Raw genomic sequence first — 21,720 nt, 5'->3', positions numbered from 1 at the left:
CATGGCATTAGCAACTTGAGAAAGTTCTGGAGACCTGGGGATGGGCTTTGGGAGATCACATCGATATCTAGTTCATATTTACTATAGATAACCTGGATGCTGTCTTGTCCAGTCAAAGGCAACATAAAAACTTGGAAAATAAAGACCAAACAGAAATTCTGAATCCTCTCAGTTACGAATGGAAAGAAAAGGGCCAATACTGGGGGGTGGGAAGGACATTGACAAGGAAAGAAAATAAATACTTGTTTATTGAATAATAAAAGAAAACAAAAGCCTGAAAAATACTATTACCAGGGAGCATTATCTCAGTGGTTCTAATAGAAGGGAGGAAAGTGCCACAACCTAGCCCACCTCTTGACAAGACTTGCCCATCTTCTTGTTCTTGTTCTTTTCGCAGAGATCCTGGGCCCATTTGCAGCGCTGCAAAAACAACATTCGACCCCTCAGAAGCTTTGTCAAGCAGCTGATAGAATGGGAGAAGGTGATCCATGGAGCTGAAATCACCGATGTCAAGGATCCCCGTTTCTAACCGTCCCCCAACTTCCAGAAAAACAAAGCCTTCGATTTCTTCCCTTCCAATGGCTTTGACTCTTTGACCGGCCTGGGCTGAGAAGGAGGGTGGACATTCTTGTGGTTTCCCTCCACATCCCTGGACCCCAGAATTGCCCAATAGTTATGACCTCTGCTTAGGACAACACCCTTTGAGGTCCCAGGAAAGAGAGAAAGGAAAGAAGGGATAAAGGGAGGGAAAAGAGGAGGAATTGGCCAAGTCACTTCCCCAGTGTGGATTCAGATTCTCCCTCTATAATCAGGGGGCTGGATTAGATGATCTCTGGGCCTCTTCCAGTTCTCAATGTCACGATGGGAACAGAGTACTGTAATTTCTACATTTGCATCCTTGCCCAAATGGAGCACATCTGGAAATGCATCTCCACAGCCTGACTAAACGCCTCACCATCATTTGTACTCACTGGCTATCCCCCAGTACAATTAGGTGGGCGTTCTTTAGCTCCCCACACTGAGGGGCACACAGAGATTACCCCATGCACCAGTAAGCCTTCAAGGATGCCTGAAGCTTCCCAAGATGTGGAGTTGGACCAAGATGGTCTATAGGGATCCAGCCCAGCCCAAAGCTGCCACATGGGATCTGCTTCAGCCCCAGGGCTGTCCCAAGAATTTTAGGAGCGGTTCAGAACCCTGGAGAGGGGGATTAGAAAAACAACATCCTTTCCTACAGTAGTACTCCATCCCCAACTAAATAAAATATAACTATTTCTGGATCTCCTTCAATAGCTGTGAAATCCCAGCCATCTCTCAAGTCCCAGGGAGATTTAAAGTAGGACTGGGGAGTCCCCGTATCTGAAGAATGTGCTGAGATTAAATGTTATCATTCCTCACTGTGGGTACCACCTTCTGGCCCTGGAATCCTGACCAGGGAGAATTATGCCTTCTTTAGGCACAGAACTAATGATTAAAAAAAAAAATTAAAATCCTCACCTTTCGTCTTAGGGTCAATACTGTGTATTGGTTCCAAGGCAGAAGAGTGGTAAGGGCTAGGCCATGGGGGTCAAGTGACTTGCCCAGGGTCACCCAGCTGGGAAGTGTCTGAGGCCAGATTCGAACCCAGGACCTCCCATCTCTAGGCCTGGCTCTCCATCCACTGAGCCACCCAGCTGCCCTTCCAGAACTAGTGCTCTTCAAAGCATCTCGGCTCTTATTCCCAATTCCAGTTACCTTTCATTTCCCTGCCACCTTCCCAAGTGATCTCTGTTTCTCCAAGAAAGATGCCTTTGTTTCCAGAGCTATTAAGACGCAACACGTGCCTTCCTAGGACGTCAGTCAAGTTTCAGCCCTCACTTAGAAGGCTGCCTGGGGAATAATAAGCCGCCTTCATGTGGCAGGTTCCTCAACAGGCCAGATAGCTCAACCGGCTAAAGTGTGGTATCAGCAGATGATCTGGACTCGCACCGCTGGGAGACCCCACCACGTCCCTTCCCTTCCCTGGGCTTCAGGGGCGCCATCGGGAAGATGAGACCATTGGACGGTGTGTTCTGTTTGCCATCAAAAAGGTCTGTAGAGATGATTATCTCCATTTGACAGATAAGGAGACTAAGGCTTGGCCAAGTAAACAGAGAATAAAGGTCAGAGCGAGGACATCCCCGACTGACTGCACGTTCAGCGGTTTTCTGCCCCTCTTTTGCCTCTCGGCAGAAACATCTGTCATGTGAAGCACAAGGACACCAATGGAGTTTAGTCATTTACGTATTTAACTCTCTATCTAAGAGACCCCATAACAGTCATGACAGAGAACCAGTCTTAGAGACCTGAGTTCAAGACTTGCCTTTGGCCTACGCTGCCTATGTGGCCCCAGACAAGCTCTAATGACCTCTCAGTGCATCCCCCGCCCCAAGCAATTTAGAGTATATGCTGGATTGCATCCATGGAAGGACTTTGCCCATTGGGAGTTCCTACTGCCAATGAAGGCCCAGATCCATTCTACCCACTCAAAAAAAAGGCCTAAACCAACCCCTTGAGGAAGCAGCATTTTTACGCTTTCTTTAGCTCAGTCGCCAAACAGAGAGGGACATGGGAGGGCGGAGAGGGAGGACAGCAATGTCTCTATGGAAGACTCTCAGAAGGAGCCAGAAATGGCTTTGGGATTCCATCCGCATCAAATGGAGAAGACTCCGACCCTCCCCATGTCCTCTTGGGACAAGCTTCGAGATTCCCCTGGGGAGCTCCTCCTTTTACCTTGAGCCAGAGGCTCTCCACCTTTCTGCGGGGCCGACTCCACTTCAAATGCAAACTCCAAAAGGTGGGGAGCAATTGGGGACCGTCCACTTGTTTTAGCTAAGGGAGCTCGAGCTCTCGGTGTCACCCGGCTACTGCATGTGTCGGCCACGAGCGCGGGCTGCAACCAGCCATCACCTGTTTCACTGGGGACCAGGCTCGAGAGCTCATCGAGCACCTTCCGGCCCGCTGCCATCTCACTGCTCAAGAACGACACAAGAGTTTGGGTGTCCCCAGTTATAGAAGTGGGGCTGAGATCCCGTCGATTTGGAAATTTCCTCTGCTCGGGCTCTGCACGTTCCATACATACCTACCCCAGCTAGGCGACTCTTCCATGTCCCTTGACTGATTGATTGATTGGGGGGCATATAGAAGATGCCAACAAGATCCGCTGAACATCCCTCACTCTCACTACATGAGCCCAACTTTTTTTTCTGTTCATCTCTAATGGAGCACACAGGAGGTCCACTGCTCTCTCTCTCTCTCTCTCTGTCTCTTCCCCCCTCTCTCCTCTGCTTCTCTCTCCCCTCCCTCTGTCTGTCTCTCCCTCTCCCTCTCTGTCTCTCCTCTGTCTCTCTCCCTCTCTTCTCTGTTCCTCTCTGTCTCCCTCCCCCCCTCTGTCTCCCTCTGTCTCTCTCCTCTCCCTCTCCCTCTCCTCTCTCTCTCTCTGTCTCTCTGTCTCCCTCTGTCTCTCTCCTCTCCCTCTCTCCCTCCCTCCCTCTCTCTCTCTTTCTGTCTTCTCTCTCTCTCTCTGTCTCTCTCCTCTCCCTCTCCCTCCCCCCCTCTGTCTCTCTCTGTCTCTCCCTCTGTCTCTCTGTCTCTCTCTGTCTCTCTGTCTGTCTGTCTGTCTGTCTGTCTGTCTGTCTGTCTCTCTCTCTCCCTCCCTCTCTCTCTCTGTCTCTCTCTTTCTGTCTTCTCTCTCTCTCTGTCTCTCTCCTCTCCCTCTCCCTCTCCTCTCTGTCTCTCTCTCCTTTCTGTCTCTCCCTCTCTGTCTCTGTCCTCAATATTTTATTTTTCCTATGTAGCATTTTAATTTTGTGTTCCAAATTCCTTCCTTTCTTTTGACCTTTCCTCCCTTTTCCCCGAGACAGTCAGCCGTCTAACATAGATTTTACACGTGTAATCACGTAAAATCTTTTATCCCTGGGGGCAGCTGGGTGGCTCAGTGGCCTCAGACACTTCCCAGCTGGGTGACCCTGGGCAAGTCACTTGACCCCCATTGCCTAGCCCTCACCACTCTTCTGCCTTGGAGCCAATATACAGTATACTGACTCCAAGAAAGAAGGTAAGGGTTAAAAAAAAAACAACTTTTATCCCTAGCTCTCCCTACATGACCACTTTCTCCAGCACCTGTAATTCATGGCACCCATGTGTCTACCTTTGCCTTTCTGTGATCAGTTTCTCAGATTGGCTCCAAGGCAGAAGAGTGGTGAGGGCTGGGCAGGGGGGGGTGAAGTGACTTGCCCAGGGTCACACAGCTGGAAAGTGTTTGAGGCCAGATTTGAACCCAGGACCTCTCGTCTCTAGGCCTGACTGAGCTGCCCAGTTGCCCCTTCCCTTACAGGGTTGAGGCCTATCGCTTACCCTCCACCTGGTTTAGCCTACTGAGATGCAGCATCATCAAGTGAATCACTAGATACAAAGAAGGCCAGAGGCAGCCCCCCCCCCCCCCCCCCATCTCAAGGAGCTCCCAGTCCAGGCAGACAAACAATTAGGCAAATGAGAAAGATCCCGAGGAGGGAGAGCCCTAGACCTGAGGGGAATCAGGGCAGGCTTCCTGGCGTAGGTGGGATTTGAAGGAAGTCAGGAAAGTCAGGCCACGGAGACCAGGAGGAATTCTCTGAGCGAGGGAGAGTCGGTGAAAAGGCAAAAGGCTGGCCCATGGCGAGCGGCCCATGTGAGGGCCCGGGGAGCCTGCTGTCCTGGCCTGGAAAGTGGGTAAAGAGCCAGGGCTGGTGTGCAGCCACGTGGGCCTCGGGCCACACTGGGAGCGGCCTGGCAGGGATCCTGGACTCCTGGGCCCTTTCCTCCTCCAGCTTATTTGACAGATGACAAAACAAGGCCAACAGGGCAAAGGGACTGAGCCCAGGCTTGAACCCAGGAAGATGCGCTTTCCCGACTGGGGCTCGGGGCTATCCGCCCAAGGGGAGAGGGGACAGGAGTGAGAAATGGGGAGGTCGATGGGAAATAGGCCAAGCGGTTCACAAGGCAGGTGTTCGTAATAATCGCTGGAGCACCTCACCCGGCTTTCAGAGCCCCTTGGAAATAGTTCCTCATTTTACCCTCCAAACAACCTTGGGAAGGCGGTGTTATTCTAACTCCCATTTTACAGATGAGGAAACTGAGGCAGAGAGAGGTTAGGTGACTTGCCCTGGGTGGCTCCGTCCTACAGTGTCCCTTGTCGAATCTGAACTCGGGGCTTCCTGTCTCCCTGACCTGTGCTCCATCCGCGCTCTTCCCTGGCCTCTACTTTCTCACGGGATGGGCAGCTGGGTCTTAGGGCCATACAGCAGGCAAAGGCTCTGCCCTAAGGGGGAAGACACGAGATTGGAACCCAGTCCTCGGTTTCCGGACGCGGCCTCCTCTTCGCTTTGTCTTTGTGTCTCGGCCCGGCAGGCCCAAGGGGCGTTTTCGAAGGCTGCTGATGGATCGGGGACAGGGTGAAGTCATGGCCGGCCTAGGGTCGGCTCTCATTGCGGCCAGGCTGGCTCCAGGGCTGCGTCCAGCCTCCGCGAACCCGACATCCTCCGCTAGGGAAAGGGCGGGGAGAGGGCGTGGTCTCACACCACCCCGTCCCCATGTCCGCTCCCGGATTGGTCCGTCAGGAGGGGCGTGGCCCTTCGGCTCGGGGGCCCCGCCCCTGGTCATTGGCCGCCGCCGCCGGCGCGGACCCCGGAAGTGGACGGAGGGGACGGCGGTGGCGCCGGCTGCGGGAGCGGGAGCGGCGGCTAGGAGAGAGAGGGCACGGGGCGCGGTGGGGCCTTCATGGAGGGCCCCCCCGCCCCTTCGGTGGGCGCCTGCCTGCGGGACTGGGACGAACTGCAGCGGGACTTCCAGAGCATCCAGGTGAGCGACCAGGCCCGCCCCTGCAGCCCATTGGCCGAGCCGGCCAGGTGCGGGCCCCCATTGGCTGGCGCAGGCTGTCGGTCCGAGGGTCTGCCCCCTCTCCCCTGGCGCTGCCCAGCTGGAGCCGCGAGCCAGAGCTGCGGTGTGGGGGCTGCCAGGACCATCCCATTTTACAGAGGAGGAAACTGAGGCCTGAGGAGGGCAAAAGACTGCCCCAAGGTCACACAGGGAGCCGAGCGCGGCCATGGGCTTCCTCCTTCCATCATTCCCTTCGTGGCAGGGAAGACCAGATTGGCCTAGCCCCTGCCCTTCTGGCATCAGGGCCCTCGGAACTTGGTAGGCACATAAGCCCACCGGGACTGCCCTGAGGCTGGGGGGACAGCAGGTGGCTGGCTGAGGACCATTCCCCATCGTCCCCTGTGGAAGGTGGTCGCCTTCCTAGACTGCCAGGTCGTGGCCCTTCCCTGGGAAGCTGCTGTTACAGAGTTGGGGCTTCGCAAGGCACCTTCCCCTTTGCCTGCCTTGGAACCTTGGCATCTGGCCCATGTGAGGGTCCCGAGCTCTGGCACCGGACGGCCTCTGTTCCCTGGGCACCTCCCCCAGGAAGTGGCACCCGCTGCCCCGGGCTGGGTCCAGAAACGCTGGGCAGGTGGCACCCCCGACTCCTGGGCTGCTCCCGCCTTCCTGCTCATGTGCCCAGGCCAGGGCCCTCTCAGTGTTCCCTGGCACGGAGTGCCCAGCCCTGCCACCAACCGCAGTGTGTGGACTTGCACTCGGGTGTGGCTCTATCCAGGATGGCTTTCTTTGTCCTGTTCCAGGAGGACCTCCGAGGGCGAAGGGCCCCTCCAGGGACTTGGCTGAAGTTCACCCAGAGCCTGTGCCCAGGGTGCACTGGGGCTTGGCCAGCCAGCTGCTGAACTTTACCCCACCAGGGGAGCCTCCTGGTTCCTCCCAGCTCCCTCGCAGTGCAGGGACGAAGGGGGACAGGAACGAGGAATGGTGGGAGGGAGACAGGTGGGCAGAGGCCTAAGGCAGCCGTCCCTCCTGGCCGTCCCTCCTGGCTGTCCTCACACCGTCCCTCCTGGCCGTCCCTTCTGGCCGTCCTCACACCGTCCCTCCTGGCCGTCCCTCCTGGCTGTCCTCACACCGTCCCTCCTGGCCGTCCTCACACCGTCCCTCCTGGCCGTCCCTTCTGGCTGTCCTCACACCGTCCCTCTTGGCTGTCCCTCCTGGCCGTCCTCACGCCGTCCCTCCTGGCCGTCCTCACGCCGTCCCTCCTGGCCGTCCTCACACCGTCCCTCCTGGCCGTCCCTCCTGGCTGTCCTCACACCGTCCCTCCTGGCCGTCCTCACACCGTCCCTCCTGGCCGTCCCTCCTGGCTGTCCTCACACCGTCCCTCCTGGCCGTCCTCACACCGTCCCTCCTGGCCATCCCTTCTGGCTGTCCTCACACCGTCCCTCTTGGCTGTCCCTCCTGGCCGTCCTCACGCCGTCCCTCCTGGCCGTCCTCACGCCGTCCCTCCTGGCCGTCCTCACGCCATCCCTCCTGGCCGTCCTCACGCCATCCCTCCTGGCCGTCCCTCCTGGCCGTCCTCACGCCATCCCTCCTGGCCGTCCCTCCTGGCCGTCCCTCCTGGCCATCCTCACGCCGTCCCTCCTGGCCGTCCCTCCTGGCTGTCCTCACGCCATCCCTCCTGGCCGTCCCTCCTGGCCGTCCCTCCTGGCCATCCTCACGCCGTCCCTCCTGGCCGTCCCTCCTGGCCGTCCTCACGCCATCCCTCCTGGCCGTCCCTCCTGGCCGTCCCTCCTGGCCATCCTCACGCCGTCCCTCCTGGCCGTCCCTCCTGGCCGTCCTCACGCCGTCCCTCCTGGCCGTCCCTCCTGGCTATCCTCACGCCATCCCTCCTGGCCGTCCCTCCTGGCCGTCCTCACGCCGTCCCTCCTGGCCGTCCCTCCTGGCCGTCCTTCCTGGCCGTCCTCACAAGAGTGAAGCGTTCTGCGGGCCGCTGGAGGCGGGGGCTCCGAGGGCTCCGGGCTGCTGGCAGGGACGTGGGGAGGTGGGGATGCTCCTCTCCAGGCTCCCTGTGCCGGCCGGCCATGGGTGGAGCCGCCTCGGGGGAGGAGGTGGCACCGGCCAATGGGCTGGTCCACGTGTGCCAGCAGCGCTGAGGCGGCGCCTGCTTGTGCCGTCTGGCATGGGCGCCCCTTGCCCAGGCTTCCCCAGGTCCCGCCCTGACTCCCAGGGCCCCGCGGGTCGTCACCTGACTTGGCTGTCCTCGCCTCCCTCCAGGAGACCCACCGAGAATACCGGCTCCAGCTCGAAGAGCTGACCAAGCTGCAGAACAGCTGCTCGGGGGCCATCGTTCGGCAGAAGAAGAAACTCAAGGAGCTCGCCTCGACTCTGAGGAAGTAGGTGGGGGGCTGCGGAGAGCCCGCGGGAAGCCGGGGGGAAGCCCGGGGCCAGCGCGAGGAGCCGGCCTGGGCTGGCCATCCCCGAGCCCTCGGGCTGCTGGCCCAGCTGGAAGCAGGGACGCCTGGCCCGAGCCGTCGCCGGTGCCCGGCGGGCTGCTGCCCTCCCAGGCCCTGCTGGGCCAGCTTCTTCCCACTGTGCCTTGCAGATGCAAAGCCTCCGTCCCACCGGACAAGGAGGAGATCCTGCTGGAGATCGAGAACCTCGTCAAAGAACGGCAGGGCGTGTTCTTCGACATGGAAGCGTATCTGCCCAAGAAAAATGGGTGAGGAGCCGGGGGCCTCCTCGCAGCCCCAGGCCCCGCCGCCTCTGGGGGTTGCGTCCAGCCTGATCCCGGCCCTCTCCTTTCCGAGGTTCTGGCCACCCCACTCGGTTCAGATCCCTAAGCTGGGGGAGAGGCTGGCATGGGCCGTCTGGGGGGGCAGGGCCTCGCCTAAGCCCCCACCCCTTCCGTCTCTCTAGGCTCTATCTGAGTCTGGTCCTGGGAAGCGTCAACGTCACCCTCCTCAGCAAGCAGGCTAAGTAATCCCTGGCCCTTGCCCTCTGCTCCTCTTCCCTCCCTGCCCCCCCCCCCCCATCCCTGCGGCCTGGGACGGCTCCGCGGCCGCTCCTCACTCCTCTGAGCAGAGGAGGACCTGGGCTGGAGTCAGAAGAGCAGGCCTTCCCTGGGCCTCAGGCCTCTCCCGTGCGGAGCGAGGGGGCTCGGGAGGGTCCCCCGCATCCCTGGGCCCGACCCCCTGACTCGGGGATCCTGGCCCTGCCCGCCGCCCACAGGTTTGCCTACAAGGACGAGTATGAGAAGTTCAAGCTTTACCTCACCATCATCCTCATCCTCATCTCCTTCACTTGCCGCTTCCTGCTCAATTCCAGGTAGGCCTCGCCACCTCCCCTCTCCTCCCCTGCCCCCACTCCAGCTCCCTCCCAGCTCCCGGTTCCCCCCCAGGGTCACGGACGCCACCTTCAACTTCCTGCTCGTGTGGTACTACTGCACGCTGACCATCCGGGAGAGCATCCTCATCAACAACGGGTCCCGGTGAGCCGGGGGGCCCTGGGTGGGAGCGCCCCGGAGGCCGCGGGGGTTCCCTCTCCGCCTGCCCCCTGGGGGAGGCGGGCGCAGGCTGGGCCCGGAGCTTCTGGGAAGGAAGGCCAGCCGAGCTCTCTCTGTCCCAGGATCAAAGGCTGGTGGGTCTTCCATCACTACATCTCCACCTTCTTGTCGGGAGTCATGCTGACGTGGTGAGGCTCCTGCTCTCCCCCTGCCCGATGGCCTCCCCCTTCCTCGGCCGTTACCCAGAGCCCATCAGATGCTGCCCGGGAGGGCCACAGAGTGCTGGGGCGGTGTGGGAGGCCCCCTTCCCTATCCCGGGGCCGGGGGGGGGGGGAGGGTCTGCCGTCCTTCCTCTCACCTCCTTGTCCTCCCCCAGGCCTGACGGACTCATGTACCAGAAGTTTCGAAACCAGTTCCTGTCCTTCTCTATGTACCAGAGTGAGTCTCTTCCTGGGCGGGCCTGCCGGGGGGGGGGGGTGCGGGGAGCCGTGGGGGGGAGGCCTGTGCCTTGGGGAGCCCCTGGGCTGCCCTCACGCCGGGCCTTCCCTGTCAGGCTTTGTCCAGTTCCTTCAGTACTACTACCAGAGCGGATGCCTGTACCGCCTGCGGGCCCTGGGCGAAAGGCATAACATGGACCTCACAGTGGGTGAGTGGGGCCTGCTTCCTCGGCCCCTGGGGGGAGGGCCCGACGTCGGGGCTGCCGCTCATGCTGTGCCCCCTTCTCTCTCTCAGAAGGCTTCCAGTCCTGGATGTGGAGGGGCCTTACCTTCCTCCTCCCCTTCCTCTTCTTTGGCCACGTGAGTCTGCGGGCCCCCTGACTGCCCTGAGTCTCGGCCCAGAGGAACGCCGGGGCCGGGTTTGGGAAGCCCTCAGGCCAGTGGGGACCCCTTCTGGGAGGCGGCCTCCTCTGGAGGCCGGCCTCAATGCCTCTCATTCCCTCTAGTTTTGGCAGCTGTTTAACGCGGTGACCCTGTTCCAGCTGGCCCAGGAACCCCAGTGTAAGGAGTGGCAGGTAAGTGGCCCCAGGGCAGGGGAGGAGGGTGCTCCAGGCTTTTTGCCCAACTGATGTGAAAATGGAGATTTGAACTCTGGACTCCATTCCCCAGAAGTCCTTGTTCACTTCCCAAAATGCCTTGTAACCTCACCTGGGCCGAGAGTGAGATGGGGTATTTAACCTGGCTGTAAAGGCTACTGGGGTCTCTTTCCTACTTCTGCTTCCAAGCAGATGCGTCTCTTTCATAACGTAGGTGAGGTTGTCTAGGCCTCTCTGGGCCTAGACGCGTGCTTTCTTATTCTGTATTTTCTTTAATCCTTAACCTTTAATAAACCTCATAAAAATATAATACTCCTTGCAGAGAAACTAATTTCTACCTGCCTCAGTTTCCCCCCAAATTTTAATCTTCACACTGACCTCTGCCGTCCCTCCCTCCAGGTGCTCATGTGTGGCCTCCCCTTCCTCCTCCTGTTCCTGGGGAATTTCTTCACTACTCTGCGGGTGGTTCACCAGAAGTTCCACAGCCAGCACGGCAACAAGAAGGACTGACCCAGGGCCAGGCGCAGGACAAGCTCTTCCCCGTCCCCTGGCCTTGCCTTGAGCCAGCCGCTGCCTCCTCTCCCCCCACCAGAAGTCTGGGACGAAGCCCAGGGGGCACAGGGCAGCCCTGCTGTCCCGCCATGGGCCCAAGGACCCCGGGGTGAGGGCAGCCCCTGGTCCCCCCAGTGACCCCCCACCTCACCCTTGGGCCCGCTGTGTGTGCCCAGCACTGCCGAGCATGGCCATAATAAAGGGAACGCGGGCCCGAGTGGACGTGTTTTCTCACGCCGGGATCCTGGGGGCGGGACGGGAGCCCAGATGGACACTTCACGTTGAATGTCGTAGTGGGGGGGTCTCGGGCAGCGCCCGGAAGCTGCTCGCACAATTAAGAGCTACGCAGAGGGCAACTACAGAAAAACCGTTTTATTCCAAGGGATGAAGGAGCTTTTAAAATTATTTACACTCATTGGACGTTCTGTGGTACACAGCCAGGTTCCCCTTTGCTCCGCCTGCTTCCTGGCTGAGGCAGATGCCAACAGGAAGAGGAGTGAGGAGGGCCTAGACCACCGCACGCCAGGATCCTCTACAGGAAGTTCAGGCCCTGGGTGCGAGGTTGTCCCGACCTCTCTCCTCCCCTCCCTGATGAGCAGCGACGTTTGAGGCCTCCGACGGCTGCTGGCAGTAGGGAGACGGGCCGAAGGGCCCTGGATTCTGGGCTCCCCGGCCAGAGGGCACTTTGGCACAGGAGAGCCCTGGCGAGGATGAAGAGCCCATCCATCCCTCCTCTTCTGAAAGAGGCAGGCTGAGGCAGAGGGCCCAGCGGGAGGCAGGCTGCTGCCCCCCCACGGCCGCACCGCAAATTGTGACCTCAAGAGGGCAGAAGCCGCCGGGCTGCCCCCACGGCCGCTCTGAGGCCTCCTAAAAAGTGACCGCTGGCCGGGGCTTGGGCGCCTCCCGGCCCGGCTTACCACAGAAAGTCGGCCTCTCCCTCCCCCACGGCCAGGCCGAGCAGAAACCACCGAGGGAGAGGGAGAAGGCAATGAGGAAAGGGCTGATTACTCGAACGGCGGGGGCTGGGGGGGGCTGGGGGGCCGGGCCCTAGCTCCACACGTCCAGGGAGTAGCGCCCCTTGGCCATCAGTTTCTTGATGAAGTCCACGGCCTGGGCCTGGCTCATGTCCCCGAACTCGGCCACGATCTCGCAGAACACGTTCTGCACGTCCCGAGCCATGTTCCGGGCATCCCTGGGGGGAGCGGAGGGAGGTTGGAGCAGAGATGATGGGCCGGGCCCCAGCCCCCTCCCCCCCCCCCACTGCCCCGGCCCGGCCCCTCACCCGCACACGTAGATGTGGGCGCTGCCCTCGTGGATCAGCCGCCAAAGGTGCTCCTTGTTCTGTTTCATCAGATGCTGCACGTAGATCTGCCGAAGGGAGGGTGGGGTTGGGGGGCTCCCTTTGCCCTCCTCTGCCCCCCTTCTTCCCCAACATCACCATGCGGGCCTGCCAGGAGCATGGGGGGCTCCCTCTGCCCCCCTTCTTCCCCAACTTCACTGTGTGGGCCTGCCAGGAGCATGGGGGGCTCCCTCTGCCCCCCTTCTTCCCCAACTTCACTGTGTGGGCCTGCTAGGAGTATGGGGGGCTCCCTCTGCCCCCCTTCTTCCCCAGCTTCACTGTGTGGGCCTGCCAGGAGTATGGGGGGCTCCCTCTGCTCTCCTTCCCCAGCATCACCGTGTGGGCCTGCTGGGGGGTGGGGTTGGGGTCCCCTCTGCCCTCCCCCCGCTGGGCCTCACCTTGTGCTCCTGCTCCCGGGAGAAGGCCACGTGGAGCTGGGAGAGGGCCCCGTCCTTGTGGAACTGCGCGAGCTCCTCGCGGTACAAGTAGTCCTCGTCGGCGCGCCGGCAGCCATAGTACAGCACCGTCTCGCCCACCTCCTTACCTGGGGGCACCAAGGGGGGGGCCTGAGTCCCGGCCGAGGGGCCCCGGGGCGGGGGAGGGGGAGGGGGGACGCCGGCCCTTACCCTGGCCTTTGAGCCAAGCCCGCTCCTGGATGAAGCCCATGAAGGGGGCGATGCCGGTGCCGGGGCCCACCATGATGACGGGCGTTGTGGGCTTGAAGGGCAGGCGGAACTGGGACTTGCGCACGAACATGGGCACCGTGGCCTTGTGCCCGTTGTCCAGGGCCGGCTCCTTGGCCTTCAGCCAGTTGGTGGCCACGCCCTTGTTGAGGCGGCCGGACTTGGTCTCGTACTCCACGACGACGGCGCAGATGTGGATGGAGTTGGGGTGAACCTGGGGGCGCAGAGGCCTCAGCAGGGCCCTCCAGGGCCTCCCTTCACCTGACCCCGGAGGCCGAGGCCTTGGTGCCCCGCAGCCCATCTCCCCCAGCTCTGGGCAGGGTCCCCGAGCGCCGCGCCTCCCCCGCTCTGCGCCCACCCTTCCCTGCCTCGGGAACACAACTTGGTGATCACAGGTAGAAGAGGCAGGCGGTGCAGTGAAGTGACTTGGCCAGGGTCACAGGGCCACATCGGAACCCACGACTTCCCAGGAGTCTCTAGGCTGACTCTATCCACTGGGCCACCCAGCGGTCCAGGCCCAGCCTCAGACTGGCTCCCCGGCCAATCCCCCCCCCCGTGGCCCCCCTCCCCAAGATGCGGCTCAGGAGCCCCTCCGAGGAGCTCGAGGCCTGGGTCGGCGCACCTTGGAGGAGGAGGCGATGGAGTAGTAGCGGGCCTGCAGGCGGGGCAGCAGCTCGCACAGGTGGTCGATGGGGGGCCGCAGCGAGGGGTAGTCCTGCAGGATGGCCAGGATGTTCCTCCGGGCTTCCACGACCCAGCTCAGGTAGAGCTCCTGGGGGGCAGCGAGAGAGGGGCCCCGTGAGGAGGGGCGGCGGCCGCCCGGGGAGCGCGGGGGGCGGGGGCGGGGAGGGGCGCACCTTGCCCTCGCCCGACGACGACGCCATCTTGCGGAGATGCTCCTGCTCGGCCGGCTCGGCGGCGTACTGCGCCAGCTCGTAGAGGACGTTGGTCCGGGGCGGGTTGGTGATGTCCAGGTAGTAGGTGAGTGCCGTGCGGTACGTGGTGGGGCAGGGAAACGGGTGCTTCTTGTTGGACTCCTCTGCAAGGCGGACACACGGGACAGCTGCCGGGGGCCCTCCGCGGCCTCCCCCCTCCGCGATCCGCCCAAGGCTCCCCGGGCGGCCGGACCCCCTCGAGGCTCCAGGGCCAGCGCCGGAGGGAGGATGGCCGCAGGCCGCTGCCTCTCCCTGGGGCCCGAGGCTGGCCGCCCCTTAGGAGGGGCTGGACGTCATCTTCTGGCCGAGGCCCCCTCCGGGCTCCTGCCTGCGGGCGCCGGGCCTCAGAGCAAACCCCAAAGGGTGACGCGACGCCGAGGACCGTCCTTCAATGAGCCAACGGTCAAGGGAGGCGCCAAGCCCGGCCTTCTCGGCTGCTGGGATTCAGCAGAGCAGAGGACGAAGCCGGGCGCGAAGGCCGCTCGGGGCCCCCGAGAGCCGCAGCGCTGCAGCGCCTCCGGCCGGCCGGGACGGGCGAACGTTAGGAGCGGCGGCCACCCGCCCGCCCCGAGCATCCTCCCGAGGCACGAATTCCCGTCTCTGAGCTAAGTGGGTGGCGACGGCAGGTCACCTCCCGGAAGCTGGTGTCCTCGTGTGCAAACCGAGGCCAGCGCCCTCCCCGGAACAGCACACTCACGCTCACTCACACTCACAGGGGCTCGCACGCCTAAGAAGCGGCCCAGACGCTGCGCATGACGATTAGTTGCTGCTCCTGGCCTAGATGGCCCCAAGAGGAGGCCGGGCCTCCCCCCTTCCCCGGCCTCGCCATCCTCCGCGAGAGCCCCGAGCAGCCCCAGCCAGCCCTGCCCCACACCCCGAGCCGCTCAGGCTCCCCTCCGAAGCCGGCTGCACGCCTGTCTGGGTGGCCCAGAACCAGGGCACGAGGCAGGCCACGGCCCGGCAGGGCAGGAAAGGAGGTTGTGAGAAAAGGCCGCAGAGGGAAGCTCCTGCCGGCCATCGGGCTGGGGCTGACCCGGTCATTGAGCACACCATGGCGGGCGGCACGGAGGACCCACCGAGCCCCCCGAGGCCGGCCAACCCCCGACTTCTGATGGGGGAAACGGAGGCCGCGAGAGGCTCACGGCCCGCAGAGGGGCCTGCGGCCACTCGGGTCTGTTCTGACCGATGCTCTGCGCTGCGCCCCGGGGCGGCCGCAGGGCCGAGAAGAGCTTCTCCCCGCAGGGATGCTGCTCGCTCCCCACCTGGCCCACTGCAGGAGCTGCTACTGCCTGGAGAACATCTTAGTCGGGCATAAAGCCCTGCGTGCCTTCAGGCCAGCCTCTCTGTGACCCTCCTGACTCAGCCCCCCAGCACCCACGCGCACACCCACGCAAGCACACCCACGCGCACACGCATGTGCACCCATGCAAGCACACACCCACATGCACATGCATGTACACACATACATGCACACACACCCACGCACACATCATGCACACACGCATGCACATGCATGCGCACACACACACACACTTTTTCTCTCCTTCCCTCCTCTGTCATTCTCCCTCCTTTCTCTCCTCCCTCCTGCTCTTCTCTCTCCCTCTGTCTGTCCCTCCCCCCGTCTCTCCTTCTGCCTCTTCCCCCAGCCAAGCCGGCCTCTCGTCTGACACGTCCAACCTCCACGAGTGCACAGACGGTCCCCGTTCCCGGCAGGCCGCCCCTTCTCGCCTCTCCTTCCTGGAAGCCCCCCGCGGCCAGGCGCGCCCCCCGGCCGTGAGTCTCGCCTACGTGCGCTCCGGGGGGCACCGGGAGGGGCTCCTTTTGGCGTGGGCTCTCCGTGCATTGGAGAAGGGGCTCGGGCGGCCTCCCCTGGGCCGGCGCTCTCCCTCCCAGCCGTCCCCACGACCCGGAAGGCTCCGGAGGGCCGGACTCACCGTCCAGGTTGTTCAGAGACATGACCACGTCCAGGTCGGCGCCCAGGATCTCCCCGAGCTGGGTGACGAGCGAGGCGTCGTTGGCCGGGTACACCGCCACGTGGTCGCCAGACTCGTACCTGCAGGGGCACGGGCCAGTGAGGGGCGGCGGGGGCCGGGAGGGGCTGGCAGCGGGAGGGAGGGCGGCCCTCCTACCTGATCTTGGAGTTGGAGATGTCCAGCTCCAGGTGCATGAGGTGGCGCTCTCCTCCCTGGTTCAACTTCCGGTTGGCGGTCACGTTGGCCAGGAACGGATTCTTGGCGTCAAACGGCCTGCGAGAAAGGGGGCACGTGATCGGCTCCGGGGACTGCCGAAGCGCAGCGCCCGGGAGGGCACCCGCCGGGCCCCGGGCTCTCCCCGGCACAGGCCCAGTCGGGGCGCGGCGTCGCCTCCCAACCGCCCTCTGCGGGACGTGGAACAAATGGGGAAACAAGTCCTCCAAGGGAAGTCTTCTTGGCCGGGGCAGCGAGGCGGCAGCGTCTGCCGGGCCCGGAGGCCGAGAGGCCGAGGTCCGCCATCTCCAGCCTCCAGGGCTTGGGCGGGACCCAGGGCCAAGCCGGGCGCCTCCGGGGGAGCTTGGCCCGGCCCTTGCACAAGCCAGGCTCGTAAACCCTCCCTTCCTTCCTCTCCCTTTTCTCCTTCCCTCAGGGCAGGGGATTCTGCCTATCCCCAAAGAGGGAATCGCCCAAGAATTCCCTTTTCGTCTACGGGGAGAATCTACTGCGCAGAGAGACGTTCTCAAAGTCAAATAGAGGCTCAAGGAGAGGGAACCCGGCCTGGAGGCAAGAGTCCTGGGTTCAAATGTAGCCTCTGTGTGATCCTGGGCAAGGGGCTCGGTCGGGATCCCCCGGTCCTTAGCGCTCCTTGTCTTAGAGGTGACACTACGAGAGAAGGGGGGGGCTAAAAGAATAGCCGCGGGGCTTCCACCCTGAGCCTGCGTGAGGACTAGACGGGCCACAACCACGAGGCCGTGATTGGTGACAGCGAGGGAGGGAAAGGGTCTCTCCAAGCTCTGAACTGGGCTGCCCGGGCTGGTTTGGGGGTGGCAGGCGGGGGCGGTGCGAGGGTTCTTTGGGGCCCAGAAAACACCCCAAAGGTGAGCCCAGGACAAGGAGGGCAGGGCAGTGTGCTCCCCAGAGAGGGCACCGAGTCCAAGACCTGGTGGATTTTTAACCAACGAACCCTTGATTAGCAATTCAACTCCCCTGACAGAGAACTTTGCCTCCACTATCAGCGCTACCTCCCCTACCTGTCCTGACCTCACACCCGGCACTGCTATCGATGGGACCCTGAACCAGGAAAGAGGCTTGAGCGAGGAAGGCGGGACACGTGACTCAGGGGCGCGGGGTCAGGCGCCCTGAACCCGGATAAACAGATCCTTCCATGCGTCACTCTTGGTCTCCAGCTATCTGATGGGCGTCCTTCCCTGCAGCCCCTGCTGCCTCCCAACAAAGCAGGACTAAAGAGGAATTCTGGGCACGTGCTTTGCATTCTTCCAAAGTCACGTATGGACAAATGGTGATGATGTCCAAAGGCAGAAGCTCAAAGTGTTTCAATGCAAAAATAGGCTGTCTTACACTCCTCCCTCTCCCTCCTTCCCTTCCCCCCTCTTCTTCTCTCTCCCCCTCACTGTCTCTCCTTCCCCTCCCCTCTTTCTCTGACCTCCCTCTCCCCCCCTCATCTCTCCTTCCCCCTCCCTCTCTCCCTATCTCTCTCCCCCATGTCTCTCCCCCTCACTGTCTCTCCCCCATCTCTCTCCCCCTCCCCGTCTCTCCTTCCCCTCCCTCTCCCTCATGTGTCTCCCCCTCCCCTTCTGCGTCTCTCCCCCTCCCTCTCTCCCTATCTCTCTCCCCCTCCCCCTCACTGTCTCTCCTTCCCCTCCCTCTCCCCCTCCCCCTCTGTGTCTCTCTCCCCTTCACTGTCTCTCTCCCACTCCCCCTGTCTCTCTGTGTCTCTCTCCCCCTCACTGTCTCTCCTCCCCTCCCTCTCCCCCCATGTGTCTCCCCCTCCCCCTCTGTGTCTCTCTCCCATCTCTCTCCCCCTCCCCCTGTCTCTCTCCCCCTCACTGTCTCTCCTTCCCCTCCCTCTCCCCCATGTGTCTCCCCCTCCCCCTCTGTGTCTCTCTCCCATCTCTCTCCCCCTCCCCCTGTCTCTCTCCCCCTCCCTCTCTCCCTATCTCTCTCCCCCTCCCTCCCTCTCCCCCTCCCCCTCTGCATCTCTCTCCCCCTCCCCCCTCCCTCTCTTCCTCTCCCCCCTCCCCATCTCTCTCCCCCTCCCTCTCTCCCTATCCCTCTCCCCTTCCCCCTCTGTGTCTCTCTCCCCCTCCCTCTCTCCCTATCTCTCTCCCCATCCCCTTCACTGTCTCTCCTTCCCCTCCCTCTCCCCCTCTGTGTCTCTCTCCCCTTCACTGTCTCTCTCCCCCTCCCTCTCTCCCCCTCCCCCTCACTGTCTCTCCTTCCCCTCCCTCTCCCCCTCCCCCTCTGCATCTCTCTCCCTATATCTCTCCCCCTCCCTCCCTCTCCCCCTCCCCCTCTGCGTCTCTCTCCCCCTCCCCCTCCCTCTCTTCCTCTCCCCCCCTCCCCATGTCTCTCCCGTCCACCCAGGGCAGGCCAGGTCCCGGAGGCGGGTTGTTCCCCGGCCCTCACTTACGGCTTCTGGTTCTCGTAGCTCTTTAGGCGGCCCATCTCCCCGGTGTACACTTTGTTCATGTTCTCGTCGGTGTGCACCACCAGCTCATACTGACGAATGCTGGAAAGGGGAACGAGAGTGAGCGAGGGGCCCATCGAGGGGAGACCAGGACGGAAGAGAAGGTGGGGGCCCCACGGGGGCTTGGGATCCACTCCAGGAGGAAGACGAGCCTCCAGAGAAGAACACAAGTAAGCACAAAGCTGAGGGCGATGCCTTAAGGAATCAGCGAGCCCAGGTGGAAGGCACAAGAGGCAGCCTCCTTCAAAGGTCAGGTGCCGCTAAACGTAAAGGAAAAGGGAAGAGAAGTGGCGAGTGATTAGTAACTCCACCAAAAATGCCGAGTCACAAAAATCAAGGAAAGCGGAGGAAAAGAGGGCAGGCTTCACGTCCCACCCATGCGTTGGCAGCTAACCCAAGCCACAGCGGCCACCATTCCGGGGCTGCACAAAGCTGGGCGCGCCACTCCTCACCGACTCGGTCATTCTGAAAAGCAACTTAGAAGGACGCCAACTTGCCAATGTGGCTCAACGTTCCGTGCCCTTTGACCCACACAGCTGCCCTGAGTAAGTACAGAAGGGAAGGGAAGGGCTTGAGCGTGTCCGAATCATGGTGGTCCTCGGATACCGGCCGTCAGGAAGGAAGACTAGGCCCAGTTCAGACTCATGGGCCGCAAGGCGGAGGAAAGCGGGGCCGCGGAGACAACAAACGCAGCGGCAACCACAAGGGGGACCACGTCAGATTATGGGGAACCGAGAGGAAATGGGCCAAAGATGGACACTCAGCGCGGCGCACACCGTGTGCCCTGACCGGTCCGAATTGTTTCTTCTCTTGTTACCAAGCTAGCCTGACCTTGGGGGTGGGGCAGGATTCAAAACAAAAGGTCTTAACAAAGCTTGGGGGGAAGGAGAACGGGAGGGGGAGGGCTGCTGCGTTCTGAAGCAGGGAGCTCAGTGGTCGCCAGAACGACTGCTCATTCCGGAAAAGAGCGATGTGAAGCGTGTCCTAAAGATCGGGCATCAAGGGCGAGGCCGCTCCGAACCCCGGTCGTCTTCCCACCCGCCTGCTGCCTCTCAGGCAGGTGAGTGAACGTGTGCCAGGGAGCGTGTGGCTAAACCGGGAAGCCGTTCCACAGAGAAGGAGATGACAAAAGCGGAGGTGGAGGATGACCAGTGATGCCCTGGAGGGGAAGGCCCGTGAGCTGGCAGAGCTGGAGGATGGGCCGTATCCAGGCCCTTCGCCCACTTCATTATAACCAGGGCAAAGAAAGCTCCTTCCCAGTCAGGCCTCCCAGAGAAAGGCGGTGGTCAGTGGCCTGGAAAGCCCTCCTCCTAGAAAGTCACACACTCCAAAACAGACAGATGCAGTCATGGTCTAAGAGGCTGGGAAAGGCCTTAGGCACAGGCTGTCCGGACTGCAACCGTTGTGTCCTGGTGGCCCAAAGAGAGTCTTGGGGACTGTAACAGTGAGGGGGTGTGGAAAGAAGCTGTCTTGAAGGAGGGCCCCAGGGGTGTTCCCTTGGCAACGTCCAGCTCAGGATCTTTCCCGAGGGTGGAATGCACACATTTTCAGAAGACAAATGGGAGGAAGAACTACCACGCTGGATGATACAACATAAAACAAAATTCTTGCAAATGCTAAGAGTAGCCCCAAACTAAAAAGAGAATCACGTAACAGAGTCACATCTAGTGTCATGCACAGATCTGAAAAAATCAACTTCAGAAATCGAGATCAGGGGAAAGCTGGCTTCCTCTGGTTTCTGTGGAGGAGGTTTGAGCCCAGTGTGAATCCATGCCCCCTCACGGTTCTAGGAGTGTATCCCTCACAGGGGACCCCTGGGACCACCGGGTCTAAAACTAACCCCAACAGCCCCCTCTATGTTGTACTGCCAGAGAACATCAACCGTGTTCTGGGAACGTCATCTGAAGAACGGACAGCAAACTGGAGAGCATCAGGCAGAAGATGGCCAGAATGGAACGACCAGGGTCTTAATGAGGGACAATCGAAGGAATTAGCACTGTTTGGAAGAGAAGAGAGCTCCCTCCTGTCAAACACCAAAAATTCTCTCCACAACTCTCAGGTTTGGCCACGGTGGAGGCAGGGTCTGGCTGAGAAAAGGAAGGACTTCCTAGAAATGATAACAGCTCTTCCACATGGGATCTGGAGTTGATGGGACATGGGAAAAACGGGATGAGACTAGAATCCAGGATTGGACCCGTTTCTGGGAGATTCTTTCATTCTTGGGCTTCCAGGGGAGCCCACCTGATTTCCTTTAAGGCTCATTATAAGTTTATATCTGTGATCTTTTAGGAGGAGTACAGACCAGTGAGGAAGAGGCTGGCATACAGGCCTCTCAACCCAGATACTGGGCTGAGCAGAACTATTATCCCCAGTTCCAGTCTCAGATGCATGAGTTATTGGACCAGAAGGATGCAGAAGCCCAAAGTGCAGTCAGCCTGTCTCCATTCTGCCCAATGGCATCTGAATCTGGACCATGATGCTCTATCAAAGAAGGACAAAGAAGCACCCGTGTCCCTGTGGCCAACAGGGTGATCGGCTTCTTTGCTGGCTTCAGAGGCACCCATCCTCACAAAGGTTCAGCCTCAACTGTCCAAAGTCCTCCTCCACCTCTAACTTTCCTACCATCTTTGTAGTAACTAACCATACTCAGCCATTCTGGTGCCCATGCTCACCTGGATTCTTCACCAGTAGCTTCCACTCCAAAGTGTTCACAAACAGCGGGCCAGAACTGTTCTCTCCAGGTGATAAAATCTTCCTCCAAGCTGTGAAAAGCCAAAGAATATACCCAATCAACAGATGGTAAAAGGGACATTGAATAGGCAGTTCTCAGATGAAAAATCAAAACTATCAATAAGCACATGAAAAAGTGTTCTAAATTCCTCCTGGTGAAAGAAATGCAAATCAAAACAACTCTGAGGTGCCACCTCACACCTAGCAGGTTAGCTAATATGACAGCAAAGGAAAGTAATAAATGTTGGAGGGGATGTGGCAAAATTTGGACACTAATGCATTGCTGGTGGAGTTGTGAATTGATCCAACCATTCTGGAGGGCAATTTGGAATTATGCCCAAAGGGCTTTAAAAGACTGCCTGCCCTTTGATCCAGCCACACCACTGCTGGGTTTG

General features: G+C 60.8%; 3 protein-coding genes across 11 annotated transcripts in view; 2 read left to right on the top strand and 1 right to left on the bottom strand.

Annotated features, from left to right (window-relative positions):
* STYXL1 (serine/threonine/tyrosine interacting like 1) overlaps window positions 1-579 on the top strand; it is a 76,436-nt gene extending 75,857 nt beyond the window's left edge. For all 7 annotated transcript variants that reach the window (XM_056819793.1, XM_056819789.1, XM_007485992.3 and 4 more), the window contains one exon: window positions 398-579. In XM_056819793.1, the coding sequence (XP_056675771.1) occupies window positions 398-529 (132 nt within the window). In that variant the 3' untranslated portion in view covers window positions 530-579. The remainder of the gene's footprint in view (window positions 1-397) is intronic.
* A 5,084-nt stretch (window positions 580-5,663) lies between these two features.
* TMEM120A (transmembrane protein 120A) lies at window positions 5,664-11,175 on the top strand. Of its 2 annotated transcripts, none has more exons than XM_056819787.1 (12): window positions 5,664-5,856; window positions 8,146-8,264; window positions 8,474-8,590; window positions 8,788-8,847; window positions 9,100-9,195; window positions 9,269-9,358; window positions 9,496-9,561; window positions 9,750-9,811; window positions 9,927-10,019; window positions 10,106-10,170; window positions 10,317-10,385; window positions 10,806-11,175. In XM_056819787.1, exons 1-12 carry the CDS (start codon window positions 5,776-5,778, stop codon window positions 10,914-10,916), a joined length of 1,029 nt encoding a protein of 342 aa, XP_056675765.1. In that variant the 5' UTR covers window positions 5,664-5,775; the 3' UTR covers window positions 10,917-11,175. The 2 variants fall into 2 exon arrangements, with proteins under 2 accessions (XP_056675765.1, XP_056675766.1); XM_056819788.1 differs by lacking the exon at window positions 5,664-5,856 and adding an exon at window positions 6,838-6,870.
* Window positions 11,176-11,315: 140 nt separating this feature from the next.
* The window catches only part of LOC100619047 (NADPH--cytochrome P450 reductase), a 65,326-nt gene continuing 54,921 nt past the window's right edge, over window positions 11,316-21,720 (bottom strand). For both annotated transcript variants that reach the window (XM_056819785.1, XM_056819784.1), the window contains exons 7-16: window positions 21,268-21,357; window positions 18,539-18,637; window positions 16,045-16,161; window positions 15,850-15,968; window positions 13,838-14,019; window positions 13,603-13,752; window positions 12,924-13,194; window positions 12,696-12,841; window positions 12,241-12,326; window positions 11,316-12,150 (exon numbers count right to left, since the gene is read on the bottom strand). In XM_056819785.1, the coding sequence (XP_056675763.1) occupies window positions 12,006-12,150; window positions 12,241-12,326; window positions 12,696-12,841; window positions 12,924-13,194; window positions 13,603-13,752; window positions 13,838-14,019; window positions 15,850-15,968; window positions 16,045-16,161; window positions 18,539-18,637; window positions 21,268-21,357 (1,405 nt within the window). In that variant the 3' untranslated portion in view covers window positions 11,316-12,005. The remainder of the gene's footprint in view (window positions 12,151-12,240; window positions 12,327-12,695; window positions 12,842-12,923; window positions 13,195-13,602; window positions 13,753-13,837; window positions 14,020-15,849; window positions 15,969-16,044; window positions 16,162-18,538; window positions 18,638-21,267; window positions 21,358-21,720) is intronic.

Source organism: Monodelphis domestica, chromosome 2, assembly GCF_027887165.1.
Source record: "Monodelphis domestica isolate mMonDom1 chromosome 2, mMonDom1.pri, whole genome shotgun sequence".
NCBI lineage: Eukaryota > Metazoa > Chordata > Mammalia > Didelphimorphia > Didelphidae > Monodelphis > Monodelphis domestica.
This window is presented reverse-complemented; position numbering and strand designations above follow the sequence as displayed.

Bases quoted from the DNA above. Each gene is read 5' to 3' on its own strand.
- TMEM120A (XM_056819787.1), top strand. From the start codon at position 5,776: ATGGAGGGCCCCCCCGCCCCTTCGGTGGGCGCCTGCCTGCGGGACTGG. The intron at 8,591-8,787 runs GTGAGGAGCCGG...CCGTCTCTCTAG, and splicing joins TATCTGCCCAAGAAAAATGG to GCTCTATCTGAGTCTGGTCC. The intron at 9,196-9,268 runs GTAGGCCTCGCC...GTTCCCCCCCAG, and splicing joins CGCTTCCTGCTCAATTCCAG to GGTCACGGACGCCACCTTCA.